We start from the raw sequence: 23,080 nt of genomic DNA, 5'->3' as shown, positions 1-23,080 counted from the left end.
ATGCAACATATGAACTGCTTCAAAATCCTTACTGGAAACTGCCTATCCAAGTGGCTTAAGAATATTTTGGCCTCCCCATAAGACTGTGCCTGAGCTCCCAGAGAACAAAGATTCTGGCTTTTCCATCTGCATATCTCATAAACAGCTATAGCAAGCACAACATTTTGTAAATAGTGCTCAATTGCATTGAAATGTGAAGAGGTCCAATCAAAGCTGTGCTCCTTAAAAGGACACATTTTCTTCAGTTTCAAGATACATTTGGCATCTTGTTTTGTAATCCTGGCTAATCTTGTCTTGAGTAGAAATTACATGTTTATTGTTTCTCCATTTTTAATCTTTAATATCTAGCACTCGGGAGATAGTATAAAATCAGCGAAGGTAGACTAACAGAATGCAACCTAAAACTGGTACTCTACTTTCATCGTACGAATAGTTACTTAGGTTATCTTGAAAGTGCTACAATAAATTTTAAAAGTAAAATGCATTAGGAAAATGATTAGGACACTGAGGGGCTAACATCTCCATTTAATACAGTCATTTAGTCATTACATCCTAGATTTACCGTCTAAGTTTACCATCTAGAGATCTACTTCTTCCTAGTAATGTGACATCTAGTAATGGAAGAAATTCAAATCTGCTATCCATGGGCTTTGGCAAACAAAAGGAAGCAACTGATTACAATGGTGTGTAAGTAAATAAATAAACATTTACTGAGGGGTCATTAATTGCCAAATAGGCAGGTGGTCTTTGTCAATTTATGGGGCCAAATATGGGGTGAAATGTTAAGGAAAAGAACAAACCTTCCACATAACCTCTATTTGGGCTACCCTAAAAGGCCACAGTCTATACACTGCACAACTCCAGGGGGTGCCAGATAAGAATTATGTTCTCAGAGTTGTGCAGTGAGGCAGCCTGTCTCATACCATATTTCATCCTTCTACAAAACCATCAATTTTAAAAGGTAGCACTGTTTTATGTACCATTAAGAGAAAAAAAGTCACCAAATAATCCATGATATGCCATTAATTTTTAAGATGCATCCCAAATTCAGAGATGTTAAAGTGTGATAAAAGGTTTTAAAATCAATGAAAAAAGATGATAATCTGAGCAATCTTCAATTGACTGAGCTATATATGCACAAATAATAGCCTTTCTTTGATGGCATTATTATATATGCAGTCTGCACAAGAATTCTGAGGGAATTTTTTCACTCTCCTGTGTGAAATCGAAACAAAGAACATTAAGAGTGAATGAAGTATAGTTAACATCATAATTCATATATAATGCACTAAGATTTTCAAATTTATATTCTTCCTCTTAGATCTTAAAATCGATTATGTTAGGAATACTGTTTTCAACTAACTTTTAGGTTTAAGTCTCAATTACTTAAGGACCACTTATCCTTCTCCACTAATAATCTACACACACACACGCACACACACACACCCTGTTCTTCTTCCCCAACCCCATCAGCTGCTGAGACAAAGGCCAGAGAAACCACTTGCAAATAAAAATGGGGGGGGATCTTATTTTAATATAAAAATTTCAATAACCAGAATGGTAAATAGAAAACCTAGATCCCAGTAACAGTTTTGTCACTAATAACAGTGTAGTTCTGAGCAAATTTCTCTTAATCTCAGTTTTCTCATCTACACTAGAAATACACTAATTGGACTTGGTATGTCTCTGAAAAATGGCTACCACCCTTCAGACACTATCTTTTGGCAACATACTCTGGTAGAAATCTTCTCCTATAAGTAATGTTCCTCCTAAATGTACTGTTTATATAAAATAGTAAACAAAGGTGGGCTGAATGAATTTGTATAAATTCTCAATTTTTAATATGAAAAATTATATGCCTCACTGCCAAAAATTTAGAACAGCAGCACTGAAAAAATGAATTCCTCTTCTCAATGACTAAAAAAGATTTTAGTTTTGATAGATTTACTTAATTTAGCAGTATAAAATCCTAATTCTAATTTTTATCTGACGGTTCAGTTTTATAAAAAAACATTAGGGACGCCTGGGTGGCTCAGTTGGTTAAGCAGCTGCCTTCGGCTCAGGTCATGATCCCAGCGTTCTGGGATCGAGTCCCACATCGGGCTCCTTGCTCAGCAGGGAGCCTGCTTCTCCCTCTGCCTCTGCCTGCCTCTCTGTCTGCCTGTGCTCGCTCTCTCTCCCTCTCTCTCTGACAAATAAATACATAAAATCTTTTAAAAAAAAACATTAATCCATTATATAGCTCTGGAAATTATTGGTGTTATTATTGCTCCAGTAGAAACAAAATTTTGGCCGACAGTGTCTAAATGACTTTTAAATAAAAAGTAGTGACTATTTTAAAAAAGTCAAATTATTTTGGAATTCTTAAATATAATAGTATCCTGAAATACAGGCTCATGATTTTTCTCTTTACACCTTCCTGGGCAGAGATTTTCTGGAATCTCAGGGAGACATTTCAAACACCAACTTGGGTTGGTGTTTGAAACCAACTTGGGTTGGTGTTTGGTGAGCTATATTAAAGTTTTTGGGAAAGCAAATTCAAGTATAAATCATTTTTAGGTCAAACAAATTAAGGAAAGTCTTAGTAGATGACCACTTAGATTCATATTCAGAATTTTATCTTTGTTTTATGGGGTCCCTAAATGAGCCACTAACTGTGGCTTATAATCTGTTATTTTCAAGGAGAAAAATCAATGTTTTCTCCTAGTATTAAATTATGAAAATAATGCTAAGAATGAAATTAATATTACAGGAACATAAGATAAAAATGATACATAGAGTGTGTTAAGCAGCAATTTCATGGTCCAAGAAAGTAAATCTAAACATAAAATTTCATAACGTTTACAAATGCACATATGTAATTCAAATGGAAATGAGATGAGTCTATAATGTAAATACTTAAGTCATTCAGTAAACATGTTATATTGCCCCACTACGTTACACATGAGAGATGCACACAGAAGTGCTTCCATCTACTGATAAAGCCATAATGTGCATATGTGAACACTGGGCTGGCGAAAACACCAAAGGGGAATGGGGTGGAACAACAAGCTCATGGCTGAGAACAGGCACACTTACTTAAAGACAAACTGAAATCGGGGGGGGATAAAAAAAAAAAAAAAGGTTCACCTGTATTAAACAAAGCACTTTTGAGACAACTATACAAAGTGATAAGGTTTTTTTTCTCATGCCCATCTGCAGTAACTCCAAACTTCTTTGCTGTCAAGCAACTTACACATCCCAGAAGGACAGACAGTTTGGGACACAGGAAAAAATAAAGTGTGAGGGTGTTTTATTGCAGAGAAGAGGATGCAGGCCTACACTCAATATATCTACTCATTGCAACTCTCTAACAACAGTCCTTGAATAAACTACTGCATCGTGGGGAGTATTACTTGTCTTGTGTCGCAGCAATTGCCTTCCAATTCAGGAGAGATCCACTGATTCATTCACTTATGTGTATATATTTTATATAAACACAAAGAAATCTTAGAAAGCCACTTGTAAAAAACGTTCAGCACTGACAGTGTAGTTTATTGGGAAAAAATTAGGCTTTGCAGTCTGATAGATGTGGGCTCTAACCTTAGTTTAGTTGCTCTTATTAGGTATACAACTATGAGTAAGTCTATTTACATCTGAGTCTCATTTTACATTATCTGTAAAGTCAAGGTGATACCTGAGACAGTTGTGAGGATTATACAAAGAAACAAACAACTATTTCTAACTAGACAAATGTATGCACAAGGGCCTCAACCACAAGGGTGGGCCACAGGTGGGAGACAGAGGGTATTAAATTGCCCCTTTTTCCCAAAAAAGGGAGTGAAGTTGTGAAAGTGCAAGAACCACCATTCACATTTAAAGCCCGATAGAACCATGGTGAATCCAACTGTATTTTGGACAGTTACTGTCAAATGTTCCTTCAGACAAGAAACAAGAGGAACCCAATTTGGAGAATTAAAAAGAACAAGGCTTCAGAAATGGGAGAAAGTGAGGGACAGATGCAGCTTGGATTGTAAATTAAGGATATTACAATAATTATAACACTTGTTGAGTGAATACTGTATGTAAAAACCCTGTACACATGTGCCAGAAACGGGCACTCAGCTCTTAACCACGACAGAATCAGTCCATTGCAAAGTTAAGGTAAACATAAGACAGAGGGACAGCACCAGCACAGAGCTAGTCGACTATGGTAGTTTATTAGACCTCAGCTGCATAGAAGGGTTAAGTATGTGAGCCCTTCTGGGAAGCAAGAGGCCACCCATTTTAGGGAAAAGAGGGACGAAATGAAAACTGTAGTTGCTAAAACCCAAAATGGGCACATGATTCTCCAGAGCTTTCTATTGTTAGGGACAAGTAGTAGAAAACAAAAAATTCTGGAGCACCTAGATGGCTCAGTCAGTTGAGCTTGACCATATGACTCTTGATTTTGGCTCAAATCCTGATCTCAGGGTGGTAAGGTGGAGCCCCTTGCCAGGGTCCACATTTGGCATGGAGCTGGCATAAAATTCTCTCTCTCCCTTTCCCTCTGCCCCTTCCCCCTTCCTTCTCTAGAAGGAAAGAGAGAGAGAGAGAGAGAGAGAGAGAGAGAGAGGAGGAAGCAGGCTTCCTGCTGAGCAGAGAGCCCAATGTGGGGCTCGATCCCAGGTCCCTGGGATCATGACCTGAGCCTAAGGCAGAGGCTTAACCCATTGAGCCACCAGGCGCCCAAAAGGTACCTGCAAAACAAATAATGTTAAGATGCTTGTGTAGAGGGAAAGTAGTTGTGTAACTGAGTTGTGAGCTCAAGTAGCTGTTTTTTTAAATAGAATATCCTTTTTACTTGCAAGATTGATAAACAAATGATCATTACTCACATTGGACATTTTCTTGAAAATAAATAAAATAAACCTGAAAGTTCAAGAAAAACAGCCAATGGCGTTTATTGCTAGTGATAAAATTTGAGCCTTCTTGCTAAAATTAAAAGTTGGGGGAACTTCTATCCTCCCTGGTAAGTTTAATTTTTCAATTCTTAAAATCTTTGCAGATGAGATTGGTAGTAATATTAATAGATAGGATTTCTTTGATACTGCACAATAAAATATGTCAACATGTGGAAGATCTGCATAACTCAATGCAACATTATTTTCCAAATGACCAATACGTGATGTTATAAAATCATTCAAGAGTAAAGGTTCCATTGAAAGTACAACAAAGACCAATGGATTTTCATGAAAATAGTACAAAACACTTAGTAATGTGTTTTAGATTCACACAGCGGGTAATCTTTAAGAAGAAACTATTTCTTGGGATGCCTGGGTGGCTCAGTCATTAAGTATCTGCCTTCGCTCAGGTTCTGATATCAGGGTCTTGCGATTGGGTCCCACATCAGACTCATTGCTCAGTGGGGAGCCCGCTTCTCCTTCTGCCTGCTCTGCTTGCTGCTCCCCCTGTGTGAGTTCTCTCTCTGACAAATAAAATCTTAAAAAAAAAAAAATAGCAACTATTCTTTGTTGAGTGTTGGTATACCAAAAAAGAAAAACATGTACAATTACCTGAAACAGCTATTAAAATTCTGATTCCTTTTATAACTGAATATCTATATGTGGCCAAACTTTTTTCAGAAATGTCAACCAAAAAACATATCAGAAGAGAATGAAGGAAGAAAAACAGAGGTAGAATTCAGCTGTCTATTAAGCCAGATATTAAAGAGATGCTTTTTAAATGCCACACTTCTCACCATATGTTTTTGTTTGTTTTGAGAAATATAGTTATTTCTCATAAATATATGTTATTTGTGTCATCATATAAGGGATTTATTGCTATTTTATTTTTTAAAAGATTTTATTTATTTATTTATGTTCAGTTAGCCAACATATAGTACATTTATTTATTTGAGGGAGTGAGCTCAAGAAAGCAAGCAAGCATTAGTGGAGGGTGGGCAGGAGGGTAAGGGAAGAAGGAGAAGCAGCCTCCCTGCTGAGCGGGAAGCCCAGGACTCCAGAATAATGACGTGAGCCGAAGGCAGACGTTTAACCAACTGAGTCACCCAGGCACCCCAGACTTATTACTATCTTAAAATACGTATTTATTTATTATTATTTTTAAAGATTTTATTTATTTATTTGAATGAGGGTGACAGAACAAGTTAGGGGGAGGGGGCAGGGGAAAAGTTAGGGGGCAGGGACGAGCAGGGAGTCCCACTCAGGACTCCAACCCAGAATCCTGGGATCATGACATGAGCCAAAGGCAGATGCTTAACTGATGAAGCCACCCAGGCACCCCTAAAATAAATAAATATTTATTTATTTTTAAGATTTTATTTATTTGATAGAGATTACAAGTAGGCAGAGAGGCAGGCAGAGAGGAGGAAGCAGGCTCCCTGCTAAGCAGAGAGCCAGACACGGGGCTCGATCCCAGGACCCTGAGACCATGACCTGAGCCGAAAAGGCAGAGGCTTAACCCACTGTGCCACCCAGGCGCCCCTAAAATAAATATTAAAAAATTTTCTCATATTTCATTCTTTTTGTGGTAAATATCAATTAGTATACCCATATAAACAAAACACCTTAGTGACCTTAATAATGTTTAAGCATGTAAAAGGGTCCGGAGACCAAAGGTTTGCGAAGCAGTGATTATAAACCAATTGGAAAAGACCTCATTTGACCATAATTCTCCCCATACTTTCCAAAGGAGAGAGGGCAAGGAGAAAACAGAAAAAAAATGAGATATAATGAATAGTAGGTATCCTACCGGTTCTTTTCATATACATTAATTTACCTTATTTACTCTTTAAACAGCCTAGTAACTACAATTATTCTTATTTTACAGATGAAGAAACTAAAAGAGTGAGGTGACTTGTCCAACCTCATAGCTTGTGAAAAAATTAAGATCATTGGAGCATAACTCTCTTCGATTCTGAATTTCTTTTTCTTTCTACTACACCATATTTATAGCAGAATTCCTCACCAAATTTGGCCAATAGTCAACCGAAACAAGTAAGTGCAGAGCTCTGGTCTTTATTTTAATTTCTATTCTAAATCTAAAGATCTAATTATTTTGCCACTTTCAAATTTTTCTGTTTTGGCTTGTTTTTACTGAATTCAAAGAATGCCTGCTATACTTAATATGGGTTGTTAAGTGGGTTTAAGGAACAATGTACTAATTTTCTGAGTGTTAGCATGTATCAGTCATAGTATCACAGTTCTTTCAACTTGTGCTAGTCAATATCAAAGAGCAGATTTATATAGTGAAAGTTCTGTCTCTTCTGCTTTGTAGGTTCATGTAAGCAAGCATTTATTAAAATATTCATTCATCAAATATTTATTAAAAATCTACTGTTTACTAGGCTTTGGAAGTAAGAAACATGAAAATACAAAGATTGATTTCTGATTATTTAAAATAGAATCATGGCACTTTAAATGCTTTAAAATTAAACAATTTTGTGGCTACTTTCTCTGCAATCAGGTTTGATCAGTTTCCCTTTTAAATGAAAACCTTAAAATGAAGCAACTAAGATATCCTTAGTGAACGTTTAATGATTATATTTTAATATTGCTCTATTGAGTTGCTAGAAGATGCAAGTGCTACTAATAATCTTTTTATTAGGGGCTAACTTTTGTCAGGTGGTACCCATTTCCCTTCTGGCTCCAGGTGAAGCCATATAGCTGGAGTGACCTTTCCAATTTGTTTCACCATCCCTCACTCTTTCCCTCCCACAAGGGGTGTGACTGACTTGATTAGTACATTTGGGGGAAGAAACAGAATGCTCTACTCAGCCCTTCTGGGCGTCTTTCAAAGCTACTTGCAAAAAGGACGCATTTCAACTTGCTTTCTACCTTGTGAAAGGGCAAGTGGATGTTTGGAAGATAGATGAAAATGTGTTTCTGGGGAAATGAATTAGGTAATCTAAATTTAGTCACAGATCTAAGCCACATTTTCCATTTGAACTAAATTAGTAAAGCTGGTGTTTTGATAGCTTTTTGTCTGATTCTTTTGTCATATTATTCACTGGGTTCCAAACTCAGAAAGGTAAGATGGACGTTATTATTTTTGGTACAAGGTAATGAAAGTACAAAAGCTGGGGACCTCAAGGATTGGATACTTTCTGAGTTGATTATGAATTTGAGAGAAGACAGGGAGTTATTTATTAGCCCTGAAGACCCAACATGGTGTGTGAGAAACCATGTTCACTTTGCATATATTATTATCATTTCCTTTTTTTCAGACAAAAGAACTGAGACATAGGGAAGTTAACTTGTTTGAGGTCATAGTATATAAAATGGAAAGAGCTGGGATTCAAACTCAAGTTGTTCAAATTCTGCACGTTTAATTTCATCTCCATACTACATCTCTGCAATGGGTATGATTCTGAATGTTATTCAGACGTTAAAAACAGAAAATAAAAATAATTATTATCAAATCTTCAATGACTACTGGTTTTAAGTTCATTTGGTAAAGTGTAAATGTTTTGGAATGTAGAAAATGTTTAAAATATAAATTCTTATACTGATTATTAAATTACTAACTAAGCTTGTTGTTTTTTCTTTCCATTATATATTAAAAGATTTAGGGCTAAGGAATAAAAGGGAAGAAAGAAAAGATGCAGTGTGATGGGGGGTACTCATCACACTGAGTTTCAGAGGAAAGTAAAACCCAGCGTGAACAGCAGCAGCCCCTGGTGGTCTAAGGGGAAAAAATAGTGTATCTATAATTATGGGGTAGAAATATGTTTTTTAAAAGAATATATGTACATATTTAGCCATTTGACTCAGTTCTCAACCCAACACATTAAAAAACAGATGCTTTAAAAAATGATCTGTTGGCAAGATGCTTGTTAAAATTTTATCAGTTGAAATATTAAAATTCATTATGAATTAATTAACACATTATATAAAAATAAAATGTTTTTGTTTCATCATTTTACAAAGTACTATAACCAGTGGTGATTAACACTGGGAATTTTGTGTGTCTTGCTATGTGTTGCTCAGAAAGAAACTAAATTTATAGGATTACCACTAAATTGATGACATTTTCTGTCTTCACTCTTGAATTCAGTTGGCAGATGTTTTTGAGAACAAAAAATTCCGTCTTATTACAAAACATATTAAGCAGGTTTTCCTGCCAGGCATGTCTGACATGATGTTTATTGCCTAGACCAAATCAATCCCCTTAATAAGCCATAATATATGCCAGAAAGTACATTATTTCATACTTAAGGAAAGTTGCCACATGAAACAGTAAGTACTTTGATCTCTCAAGCTCTGCTTCTAATGCATCAGAAATGTACTACATAATCCAATAGTTAGTCATATTTATTTATACTCATTTAGTACATAAAAAACCCTACACTTTGTTAATCTTAAAGTTTTAGGCCTGGTATTCTAGTTTACTTCTGCCGGTCTATAATAGATATTTACAAAATTTGAAAGGAGAGTTTGGCTTTTTAACAGATTCCAGAAGAAAAGAAAATGCAAATATTTAAATATATCGGGAAAATAAAATGGTTCCAGAGATTAAACATTCATTGACTATAATATAAAAAAAATTAAATTTGGTTGCTAAAGCACTAGGTAGAAATGACTCCAGTGGTCTTAGTACAGAAGAGAACAGATACAGAGAAGATGGGATATTTATTAGCCTTCACCAATATTTTGAACATAACCCAAGTCAGAGCATCAAAAACATATTTTTTGAAAGAAAGCTTCAGTTTCTCAGTTGGCTGTTTCTGAACAATTGCAAAAATTCACATAAATGCTGAAAAAATCCGTCAGAAAACTAGACACCAAATATCTCTCATGTTAAGGAGTAAGATTTTTGATGGATGTTAACAAGCAATCAAGCCATAAATATTTGAGTATCTTCAATGTGTAATGCCAGACTTTGCCAAGATTCTTACTCTGTAAATGTCTCCTCCACATTTGGATTCTTCCTTCTGTGGCCATGTAATTTCCTTCCCCCTTCCACTTGCAGCATTTTTTTTTTTCCTTCAACCTTCTGGGTCTAATCTCTTTTCTTTACTTCCTATCACCACAGCCCACAATTAAGTCTCCTATGGAAGAGATATTTAAGCACTTCTATCCAGGTATCTCTAGACTAAGGCCTAGTCTTTTTGCTTTGGTCTCCCTGCAGAGTATTGGATTCTAATGAGTGGGTTTATTATCAGTTTCTGATTCCTCATAGTATGCTCTGTATTACTGTAAATATTAACTCATTTCTGTTTATTCTTAAGGAATGACCAATACAGCATGCTCAAGGATCTACAATATTATGGGGAGTGGAAATACATGAAAGATAAATGTTAATAATATTACAAAACAAAAACACAAGAGATATCTCAGGACAGCAAATGATAAATTCCACATAAGTTAATCAGTCGCAGTGACTTCCATGAGTCATAGTAAGTGATTACGGTGATACGAAAAGGTGAGATTTCAGTTGGGCACTACAACATGGGCAGAATTTGGATGGAGGGAAAGAACAGGAAGCAAAATTACACAGCACAAAGGTGTACAGCAAAGAACACGTATAGCAGCCTGGCTCTACTCTATGAGCAAGGGCGCACAACAGAAATAGCAGTAGTCAGCATGAAACATTTCCGTTTTCACCAATAAACATACTACCTTGATGACAGAGTTTAAAAAAACCAAACAAACCAGGATATCTCACTCTTATAGATTCAGATGCAAAGGTATAGATCAAGGTATTAAATGAATATTGAGAAACTGACTTCGTATCATTAATTTTCATAATGTTTTCTGAGTCACTGGAGTAGGTAGGGGACCAACACTGTAATTTTTGTTTGTTTTGGATTGTTTCAATGAGATTCCTCACAATCAAGTAGCATACTTTAATGATGCAGAACATATTAAAAAAAAGTAGTAGTATGGGATTTTAATCTTGGCTCCACCACCTTACTTACCAAATAAAAATTTATTATGAAGACTCTGTTCTGAGCTCTGGGGATATAATAGTGAGCAAAACAGACTAAGTCCCTGCCCTCATGAAGCTTATATTAAGAGTTATGTTATTTTGGGGAAATTACTAAGTTTTGACTCACAGTCTTCTCATATAAAATTGGATCAATATTAGTGATCCTATTAAGAGAGAGTGTGTGGGGCACCTGGGTGGCTCAGTGGGTTAAAGCCTCTGCCTTCAGCTCAGGTCATGATCCCAGGGTCTTGGGATCGAGCCCCACATCGGGCTCTCTGCTCGGTGGAGAGCTTGCTTCCTCCTCTCTCTGCCTGTCTCTCGGCCTACTTGTGATCTCTGTCTGTTAAATAAATAAAATCTTAAAAAAAAAAAAAAAGAGAGAGTGTGTATATGTATATATATATAATGTAATACATTTGTGTGCATGTATTACTTGTTATAAATATGTATTATATATTAATTATTCATAGATATTAAATAACTATTATTTAATATCTAATAACTGATAAAAATCTATTAATCATCACATGTCACTCATGTCATGCTTTTATAATAATTGTTTTAGTTTTCAAATTTCATGTATATATTTTGTTTCCAACTGTAGAACAACATGGTAAAAAGCAAATGGAGAAAGAATCTACAACTAGAAGTCCCGGTTTCAACACTTAGTTCCACCATTTACTAGTTATCTGCTCTCTTAGACAAAAATGAGCCACCTGTGCATCAGTTTCCTTACCTATAAAATAAGGATAAAACTATTTGATCTACTTACCTCATGGGACTGTTCCAAAGACTAGATGATCAACTTCAAAATGTAAATAGTTAAGAAGTATAGAAATTTATGCTAATTTATCCCCATCACATATCATGCTCTGTGTCTGAAAATTACAAACACTTTTTGGAGACATGTTTTGGAAAGGAGAGTACAAGAAGTCACTTCTTGAGTGGATCAAAACTACCTAAGAATTAAGGCATCTTACACAACATGAATCATTCTTCTCTTTCTCCACCACAGGATCACACCTTACTATCTAGAACTATGTCTGAAGAGTACCAGCTTAACTCTGCTATTTTGCACAATTCTAGAAGATTTTAAGAGAAAGGGTATTTATTAAGGAAAAATGGCATTCATAACTAAGACTATCAGGTATATAGTTATATTATCTAAAAGTGTCTGTTTTTGCTTTAAGTGCTTTCAGTGGGAACTGAGACTGATGAGTGAAATGGGACAAAGAAGAAAAAAGCAAAAAGACATGTAAGGAAAGAAGGAGAAATGGCAGGAGTGTAAAACAGATAGCAGAATTAAAGAAAAAAGACAAAGGGAAAGAGAGATCATAAAAATGAAGCAAAATAAAAAGATTTTTCTCCCTTGATATAAGAAGAAAAACAGAGGCAGAGATAAATAAACAGATTTTGTTTCATTTGTTTCATTCATTCAGATAAATGAAACAGAAAAAAGAAAATGCACACATACAAGGAAAAAAGCAAAATACCCACGCAGTGGTGACAAGAGAAAATAGAAAAGGAGATATAAAACCTACAAGACATATGTCAGAAATAGATCCATATTCTGTATATATCATAGGCAAATAATACAAACTTTAAGAAGAACAATACATAAAATAACTTTTTGTTTACATTTTACATAAGCATGTGAATTTTCTTAAAGATGTATATATTTCAAAAGCTTTTACAATTCATTTTCGAAATCTGGATATCAGAGTTTTTTTTAACTGTCCTAAGAATGGTAGTTGACAGACTGGATCATATAATTAGAAAGCTCAGGACAACCGATAAAGAAGGTAACACCATGACACCTATGCAGCCATACGAAAGAAACACGGTAACATACCTACATTAGAACAAGCAAGCTACTCACTGATTCCAATGTAATCACTGTTTTTGTTTTTCAAAAAATATATTACATAGCGAGATGCTTTTCAGAAATTTAAATACTGCAATCTGACTAACTTTAACTTGAGTTACTGTATGATGAGCTTTGGGTATTCTCAGTCTGGATATTGAGATGAGGATATTTTTTTGGGTCATGAGGATTTACATGCTGCTTTCGTACTGTTTAACTACTCTAACTTACTCAACAAACCGACCTATAGTCTTGAAAGTTTGAAGTGTAATTCCCAAAAGTATAGGGATTATGCAATGAATGAGAATGAAGAAAATAACTCAGAAAGTTATGTATTCCCATCAAAGATGGTATGAAATATTTTATTAGTAAACTTCTTTTAAAGGAAGTGTACAAATAGTTCAAACTGATTAATTTGAAACTTTACTATTATCTTACAATATAATTTATAAAGTGTTAATTTGTCTATGCTTAAATGTTCTGAATTGCTCACTTTTAAAGAACATATCAATTTACTATTTTACTTACCTAGTAGCATTTTTGACACGCTTTACTATTAAATTCTATTTATAGGACCCGTAATAAGGGCTTTGAAAATTGCATAAATATGTCTCATATAGACAATACACAGTATGTATATCAAGCAGAATGTGTCAAAGTTCAAATAAAATTGTTTGTGCCCCCTACGAATTAGAACTCCTTGGGCAGCACTGCTGTAATGATCCCATGCTGCTAGCATTACAAAGTGCAAAGGTTCACTGGGTAAGAAAAGAGCAAAGGAGAGAGTTCCCCCATTACACTATCCCTAAACTATTCTAGTTTAAATATTTATTAAGATATTAATTACTCTTCCTCCCTCCATCTGCCTTCGGAAGTTAAGCTGAAACACTGTGGATAGATGGTTGCTCATAGGAAAAGAATGCATGAAAAACTATCACCACCCAAGATGAAGACCAATGTTTTGTATGGAGCATTCATAATTGCTTTTGAAACTTAAGTAAAATATCACACTGAAATAAGGATGTATTTTGTAATTCTGAATAAAAAAAATTTCACCCAAGTAACAACCATGGGATATGAATGGCTGAAAATTAAAGAATTAAGTTTCTTTTAAAAAAATAAAATAATAACTATGACATACAATACAAATAAAGTAAAAGAAATAGTGAAGGAGAGTAATAATCTTATTACTTACTCTGATATACAGCTGCATCATCTCTTTTTCCCTTTGGGGGTTACGATACTTTTCATAGAAATCACGTCGCTTCTTTGTTTCTTTAGAGACTTTATCTTTTCTTTCCCGTTTTTCTGCTGGTTCATCTGAACTATCAGAAGATGACTGTACATGGATCTTCGGCTTTTCTACTTCAATATAGTTTTCATTGGGATTCAGTACTATTACTCCATATCCCTCCTGTTTTGAAAGCAAAGAAGACAGCATATTTTAATCTTAGAAATCATCTCAATTCATAACAAAATCTGCAAAATTTCATAGTAAGTGATTTAATATAGTTGCATAGTCACTAAAGTATTTCTTTATAAAAGACTATAGTTCTACTTTTTCCAACAAAAAGTTATTTAAAATTGTTTGCCTGCACTGTTTGTGTTAAATAGATTATTTGTAAGAATAAGAAGACAAAATTGTAACACAAAGATTGCCAAGGTTATATTTTTTTATAAAGTACTTCAGATCTCTCAGAAGCCCCCAAATAATTGAAATAAATTAACAAATAACAAGTACACTTTCAAACCACATCAATATTTAAATACCTATTTTGAAAAAACAGCCTCTTTGAAGCTGAAGTTAAAATTCCACACCCTATTTTGTTGGATTCTCTTTCCTTTACAATTGTACTTTAATGAGCATTTTTTATTTGTTTGAATTCCAGAAAGAATAAGCAATTAAGGAATAAATGTGACCTAACAGTCTACAGATTTACATATCTATAATAGCAGAAACATAATAATCAACCTGTGCAGTTGGTATTTTTTCCACCTCTCTTCTTTCAGGAGGCCACACAAATCATAAAACAAAATAATGTCCGACTATAAGGCATGGGAGCAATTATTTAATCCTAAAATTTCTTTCATTTTTAACCACCATAAAAATTTCTCTATACTGGGGACCAGTACTAGGAAACAAGTCCCAAAGTCTGAAATACAGCTTACTGAGCTATTATACCTTCTCTAATGTTTTAAAAATATATTTTCCTGTCTGACAATTCTAGCAAGGCAAACATTTCTATGGTTACAATTGGGAAAACTTTTGGTATTTATATTAAGTTATAGCTGATGGAATAATCAAACCGCGAGAAATTAGAGAAGAATAAACAATTTCCACTGACAAGCATGTGCAACAAAAATTTGTGAAGCTATTAATATCTTGTCTTTTCTCTTCACTTCTGTACTGTGGGTGTCCCAATTTTGCCTTGTAAAATCCTGTAAGGTCATATTTTAAAAGTGTACTACATTACAATAAAAACACATAAGAGCTGTGGAAAATAAAACTTGAAAAGTATCATTCTTACTGAAAAAGAAAACTCAATACTTTTTCCAAAAGCAAAACTGTAGAACTAATTCAAGTTTAAAATTTGTTTTTTGCCAAATGGAACCATAATAAGATGATTTTTTAAAAAGTGATTGCAGTAATAATAGAGTAATATTAGCATTGACTCAATTATCTTATTTTTAAGTATGCCACACTGCTACATGTAGTTGGTTTTTTTAATGGTCGATTTCACAATCTACATAAAAACTTCATGGGGTTTTTCAAGTTTTGCCCCCCAGTTGATATTATTGTCTAAAACTATGACATGGTTTGCAGACTGTGAAGTTCATTAAAGTTGTGATTTTAGTGATAGTACTGTTAATTAAGATAGAGTTGTCTTGCACACATGAAAACTATATAATGCCAAACTGATTAACAAAATACATATATTCTTTAATACATGTTCAAGTAAAACTTTTAAACAAATACCTATTTTATGAGAAGTTATAAAATATTTTACAAATTTAAAAACTTAAACGTTCTACATCAAAGCATAAGATAAAGGTTTTTTTTTGGGGGGGTCTCTTTTTAAGTATCTTAGCTAGTAAGTCAAAGTTTTACCAACAAAAGATATTTTATTTGGTCCTGCTTTATTCTAATCTGTATAGCTATTCAAAAGTCTTGTAATTCATTGTGATCACTGTCAGGTAGACAGATTGTCACTTGGTGATTTTCTACAGTTGGACACACTTGACTAGTTATTAAAATCACATTTGAAGGAAGTTCCTACCCCTCTTCCTTGTGCCTCTTACAACTTTTCACACCCTTCTCAAATTTCAGCTATAACTTCTCCTCCCACTAAAAGTTAAGTTAAAGAACACTGTTGCACTCTGCTAAACAGGGTGAAATAGAGGCATTCATACACTGTCTCTGGTGTAAGGAACATAGTCAAAAAAGGTCACCGTAGGCCAAAAAGAAAATTGCCTCCTTACTAGATTCTGTACCATGAGTAAGTGGTCTCCTGTCATGTTTCTTCCCTGCCTTCTCTGAGTGAATTGAACTTTAAACACACACACACACACACACACACACACACACAGAGTCTCTCATACTCACACATGAGTTAGAAGTAGCAAACCCAAAACAGGATCTTAGAATTCTTTGAGATGAATATAGTGATATACTACATTTTAATGATATTATGAAAAACATCAAACTCAATGTAAGAAAGTGGAACTTTAATAAATAGATAGAATGTGAGCATCACCTTTGCACTATAAAGGAATTCCAAATAAAGGTAAACACTTTAGACAAAGTTTATAGCAACTAGAATTATAAAACTTTTGGCCTAATTTTTAACTTAATCACTAGATACAGTATTTATCATAATACCATGTTTACTTAAGCAGAAGTTTTTACTTCAATTTTTGGAAATCATTGATTGAAAAATTACTGCACCTACTTGATTTTAAATGGAGTCTGAAATTTGATGTGTCCTATCTAAGTAAGTATAAAAAGCAGACAAACATAAATCATCAAAGAAGTAGTATTTGTCTAAGTTATTGATTATGTAACTGAAAATTACATGACTCATTTGTCCAATTTTATAAAGACACAATATCAATTTTTCACCAAGGCATCAACTAATGAAAAATGATTCTATTTTTAAATCACCACTCCATAGATCAATTAAAGAATTTTTAGCATTTAGATTTCAACAATGAATGCTGCTCTTTAAATACCTGAATTATTTAGAAAATATTTTATCACTTAGATATTTCATACTGCCAATTTAATTAATGGAATAACAATTAAGAAATATTCAGGAACATTTCCTGCAGAAATGAGAGCTTACTTTAATAAATGTCTTTGTTACAAATTCAATTACCATTCTGTGAAAAACTTACATTTTTCAATTAAAATTTTCCTGATAAATTAATTAATGCGATATTCATGGAGACCATTAATAACCACTTTATAATGAGGAAAACTGGAGAAACAAAATAAAGTCAACTATCCCACTTATATAAGCTCTAACTACAGATATTAGTAAAACTTCATCTTTTCCTCCTTTTCTCTGTCACATACAAATATTGTCCAAAAATTCCTTTAAATAATAAAGCTAAAAAGATTTTTGCCATGTCAACATTAATACATGGAAGCCAAAGTATCAAAGTAAATAGTCAAAGTAAAACAAGGCAGATAACATACCAATAGCTAAATTTAACCATATGAAACCACTGAAGAAACCATCTTAAAAAAACAGAATAAATGCCATTTTAAAAATTAATTCTCTCTATTTGCAATAACTCAATCGATACACAAAGAAATAGAAAGAGATCGTAGTTTGACCTTTAACAAGTGTACCCATAAAGTTTTACAAAACTTTATGAAACCAGGCATCAGATATAATATCATTAAAGAACTGTGCATTGCCACTCTAATGAGGCCTCCATAACTAAGGTTATAACCTTAAACATTTTATATGAAAGTATTCTTTTTATATTTAATCATTCATGCTAAATTTCTCATAAGATGAAAAGGCAGTTCATTTTAAACATACACAGAAACTTCTGTTACCTTTAAGAAGACAAAATGATCAAACTGATTACCTAACATTCTATAACTAAATAAATAAAACTTCTGGCATCCTGATTAATGATTTACCCAAGTCAATTCCAATATCCAACATTTCAAGAGACAAAGTATATATAAAGTTGTTAATTAACTCTTATGTTTGAGTGCACAGTCTAGCAGAAGATCAAGAAAGTGATCAAGAGGCTAATCTCTTTCACTTATCTCATTCCATTTTCTATCCTTTGTAGCTTTAACTGTAGTTTCATTTTCGGAACTGGGTTTATAAAGTCTAAAGCATGGAATCTTAATCAGAAACCCTCAAAATTTTATTGCTAGACATAGCAGTTTATTCAGCACAACGGCTCGCTGTGATTTAAAGAGAATGCACAGGACTGCAGGCCTCTTTTACTTTGAAGTCTGTAGATGCACTTACTAATAAATAATAGTTCATTTATCATTCAATCAACAAATGATGGCTTAGGTCAGAGGTCTAAAACAGATAGGTGATGCCAAACACAAAGAACCAAAGAGGAAACCCTGCTTAAGAAATTAAATCAGTACAGAAATGTAGTTGTCAAGAAGAGTCTACAAATAGATAAAATGTTTCAATGTCTGACCAAAGCCAGGATATATTTTGATCCCAATGAAATCTTGCTAAAATTAAAAATTTATCCAAGTTAATTTGCCTATTAAGTACCAGTTATAAGGAAAATAGAAAATAGGAGAAAATTCTACATCTTTTCAAATCTCTTGTGGTTGGCTAAATAAAAAATCAGGTGAAAGTGTTCAGCTCTGCATATTAACCTGCCAATACTATAAGCCACGTGTGACCAAAGAGGTCAGTGGCCAGAGTAGAATCCTCTGACCTATGGAACTGTCTGTTTTGGTCTTCAGGCAAAGCTCTGTAAAAGATCATTTAACACAGACTTATCAATCATATTTTCCAAGTTCAGCATTCTATCTGTTTGGTTTGAAAGAAGAAAGGTGCTCATCCTCAAGGGAAATGAAACCCAAAGCAATTTGCCTATAAGCTACATCTACCCATGGTTAAAATGGACAAACCACTGTCCATTCATCTTTTCTGAAAGATGTATGTTGTGTTTATTCTCATCTTTTTCACAACAAGGGTATGTCTATGTCACTGTTGCAACAGCCTAGGTGCAACAGTGAGATGAGGTCATGACAACCAATCAGAAGTCACTAGTGAAGCGTTAAAGTAAACATAGCTGTTGGAGCTGCAGCTCTGCTTGAAAAATGCCCCCTCCATTATTTCAGCAATTTTCTCAAGACGTGACCTGGGACTGAAACGCCTAAAATGTCACTTGACTCCACTTTCTGCTTCCTCCCAATGTGCACTTAGGTAACAGCACCCTGCTAATATTTTGTAAAATGTTTGTCACAATCATGCTTTAACTTGTAGCTCCCTATATTCTAATGTCGTGTTCCATGGTACAAAAATACCATGATATAGACCAACATAGATTATTCCAGTAAGTTTCCAACTTCAAATAGCTCATCAAGTTAGTCAGTAAAAGAAAACATGCCACAAAAAGTTTTCAGAGGACCACCTGTTGTCTATTATTTTTACATAGCACTTACTCATAAATCATAACACAGGGTAATTAATCAAGCTGTCAAAGAGAAGGTCAAAGGTTATATGGTAGAGTCAGAAGGTCATGCATGGGCTGATAGAGGTCAGGGTCACACTGCATTCCTCATTATCAAGTTGGGATGAGAGACGGCCCAAGCAAACAAAAGTGAAAGCAGATGGAGAAGTGAGTGGATAAAAAAAAAAAAAAAAAGAAAAGAAAATTTCACAAACAAAAAGAAAAGTGAAAGAAGACTGTCAGCTGCCTTCAAGTAGAGAATAGATGAGAAAAGAAATACACTGAAATGTGCTCAAAGGAGTTCAAGAACATAAAGAAACTACAGTTTTATTAATTAAATAAGTTGAATATAACTTTTCTTGGTCATTTTATTAGTGCATACTAAGCAACATGAGAAAATATACATTTACCATCTCTATACCTTCGCCAGCTAGTGTGCTCAAGACAAATTAAGGTTATGGCAAAGAGTTCCAAGGATAAAGTATGATTACAAAAAAAGACAACAACAACAACAAAAACAAAACCCACAAGTTACAGTAAGACGGTTTTTTTTTCCTTTATAATATTGTCTCTGCATTACAACATAGATGTGCAAATAGTTTTAGCCACAGGATAGATAATTTTTAAGTATGATACAAAGATATCCACAAATATAAATGCATCATAAAAGTCCTTTTGAATAACAAAACAGTTATAAAATATTCTATTATTATGCTGGCTTGAATCAGATGCAGAACACTGTGCAAAATTAGCTGTCACCCTTTGCTCAAAATCTTTGTTAATCTCATTTTGAATGTTTGCAGCTTTATCAACACATGCATCAATGTCAGCTCCTTGGTTACTGAACCGCTGTAGTTGGAAGAAGATATAATTAAAATGTTTTGGCACAGAAAAGGTGAAATTGTATCTTCCCTTGTTCCCTTAGGAGTCTGTAAAACATGAAGGATATATTGACAAACACACACCTTTGTCTCTAGTTCTGACATCTCAGGTCATCCAAGTGCTATTTATTTTAAAACATTCACTTTGCACTTATCTATATTACCGCCTGTTCTGTTTCTAACTTTTCCTAGGTTTTAGAACATTGTGATGCTTAAACACAATTTTTTCTTCTGATCACCAATATTTTATTTATTAAAGCACTCTATAAATTTACAATAGCATCATTAAAAACATTTACCACTCATTATCAAGGACATAAATATGATTTAATACTACAGCATTATGAAATCTTTTATGTTCTTTGCTTTTCATTCTCATTTAAAAAACAAACATACACCCACACGTTTACACATTACAGTAAAAAGAAGTAACAAGTTACAACTGTTGCCTGTCTATGACAGATCAAAACCCCTAAGTGGGTATAGGGAATCTTAGAGACACACCTCCCTATTACATGGTCCCAAGCAGAGTTGGATGGACAAATTCATCTTGTGAAATTTATGTCCTTCATGAAAATTGTGCCTTTATGCTTTAGAGGGCAAAATGAAAGTCCAATAGTCTCTTAGCTTCCCACTAAAATCCTTTAGAAAACTGTGTAAATATCATAGCTATAGATGATAGGCTCAAAGTCTTTCAAAACATTATCACTTGACCTGATCTTATATATATATACCATGCAAACATATGCTTACGGTTTCAAATTACTCTTAAAGTCTGCTTAAAAACTACAGTACATTAATCATTTTATCTTCAAATATGTCACTTTTCTCTTTCTTTTTTTCTTCCAATTAAAATAGTATGTTTAAAATATTTTTGTTGTTTTTTCAAGAATATATATATATGAGTGCTTTCCTTGTGGATCTAGAGTCCACTTGCAAGCATGAGGACATAAAGAAGGACCCCAAGTATTCAATGAGTCAATAATGTGTTAAAAACTGATTCCATACAACGAATACTTAATAAGCAGCTACTATTAACCAAGCACTGTGCTAGGTACAGTGCTATACCTATGAGTCACCTTTTCTTTCAAGATATGTCCATTCAATAGAAAATTCCAAATCAGAATTAAGTAAAAATTCCTAAAATGTCTACATGAAACCATTTTATTCTTCAAGAGAAAAGGATAATATGAAAAGGGGAAAAAAGGAGGAAAGCATAATCATAAGACAGTCCTAAAACCAATCTGGCTACACTTTCAAGGATAGTTAACCCTAAATGGTAAGTAAGCTATGCTTGTGTTTGTATTAAGAGTAATAGTTCAACTTACTCCATCACAATGAAAATGCACTGCTTGGGAATGTGTGTGTATGTGTGTGTGTGCATCGTATACATTCAGGTATTTCATTGAGTAAAGTCATTTCATAATCTAAGGGAAAAGCTTCTACACACATTTACCTCCCAATAAACAGGTGCAACTGAGTACAGCTATGAATTTCCCTTCCCACAGTGACCTATGTCAGAAGATCTCCTCATACTTCTGCTAAATAATTTAATTACTTATGAGTTATGGTTTCTTTGTAACCTTTTAAATGACTGACTCATTAAAATGCAAAAATATGCAAAACATGATGTCACCAGGTCAAACAGCTGTGTTGGTAAAATTATGGCTGTGAATGTCCCCAAGAACATGAAAATATTAATAATTTATATTGCTCATTAGATGGCAAAAACTCTTTAAACAGATTTAGAGACAGATTAATTTTATAATCACAAAATGCTACACTACCTCATGGTAACAAATCTTTCTACCATCTGTGACCCTTTGGTGTACATAAAACATATAAAAATTCATAATGGTTTAAAGTTTTTGCATTACAATATGCGTATGCATGGAAAAAAGACATAAGAACCTGGAATATTACAGTAAAGGACTTTGTTTTTAAAAATAACGAAATCACGACTATTCATCAACTTTACTCACAACTTAATTTTCCTTCAAACAGGACAGAGTAATGGCAAATAAGCTATAGCATGAGATAATCAACAAGTCATACCTCTGCAAACCAACATGATAACTGTCTTATGCTGTTTAAAAATAAATGTCATACTATGACTTCAAATCTTGTCCAGAAACTTCTCAGGGAATGACAAGAACTGATGACATTATATAAACAAAGTACTCTCATACTCAAAGTTCAAAATGTCTCACGCCTGAGCTTCACAGTATCATGATGGTGCTGAAAGCAAAGGGCAGGAAAAGATCTCCCCAACTATCAGCTGTTTTTAGACATAAAATGTCTTAGTTTAAAAACATATGTGTTAATTGTCAAATCTGTGCTATTTAGCCAGGAAACTGGTTTCCTAATGATCATTTTTCCTGCCTCTTAAGCAATTTAAACATTAAATCCATTATTTACCACTGTAAATTATAGAAATGTGTTCATCTAGTATCAGCCAGCAGCAACAGAATTACTTTTGTATGCACTTGATAATGCTCTTCACATTAATAATCTATCATGGGCAAAAATTAAGGAATACAGGCTTGACATGTGATCTTTTAAAAACACACAGTGGTTAGGTAACCATAATTTTAAAATTCCACTTTTACATCCCTTCTTTAAAATGTTTAAAGTGGGGAAAAAAGCACTATGTTCATCTGAGATCTGATGTGAAATAATATTGAAGATAGTTGTTATGTGAAAGGGAAGGGTTAATGGGGATTTTAAACTAATGAACACAGTGACACAGGGC

General features: G+C 33.9%; 1 protein-coding gene across 2 annotated transcripts in view; it reads right to left on the bottom strand.

Annotated features, from left to right (window-relative positions):
• The window catches only part of FAM172A (family with sequence similarity 172 member A), a 434,833-nt gene that overhangs the window by 229,531 nt on the left and 182,222 nt on the right, over positions 1–23,080 (bottom strand). For both annotated transcript variants that reach the window (XM_044265562.1, XM_044265569.1), the window contains one exon: positions 13,971–14,189. In XM_044265562.1, the coding sequence (XP_044121497.1) occupies positions 13,971–14,189 (219 nt within the window). The remainder of the gene's footprint in view (positions 1–13,970; positions 14,190–23,080) is intronic.

This window comes from Neovison vison, chromosome 1 (genome assembly GCF_020171115.1).
Source record: "Neovison vison isolate M4711 chromosome 1, ASM_NN_V1, whole genome shotgun sequence".
Classification (NCBI taxonomy): domain Eukaryota; kingdom Metazoa; phylum Chordata; class Mammalia; order Carnivora; family Mustelidae; genus Neogale; species Neogale vison.
The sequence above is the reverse complement of the archived record's forward strand: the minus strand, read 5'-3'. Positions and strand labels throughout refer to the sequence as shown.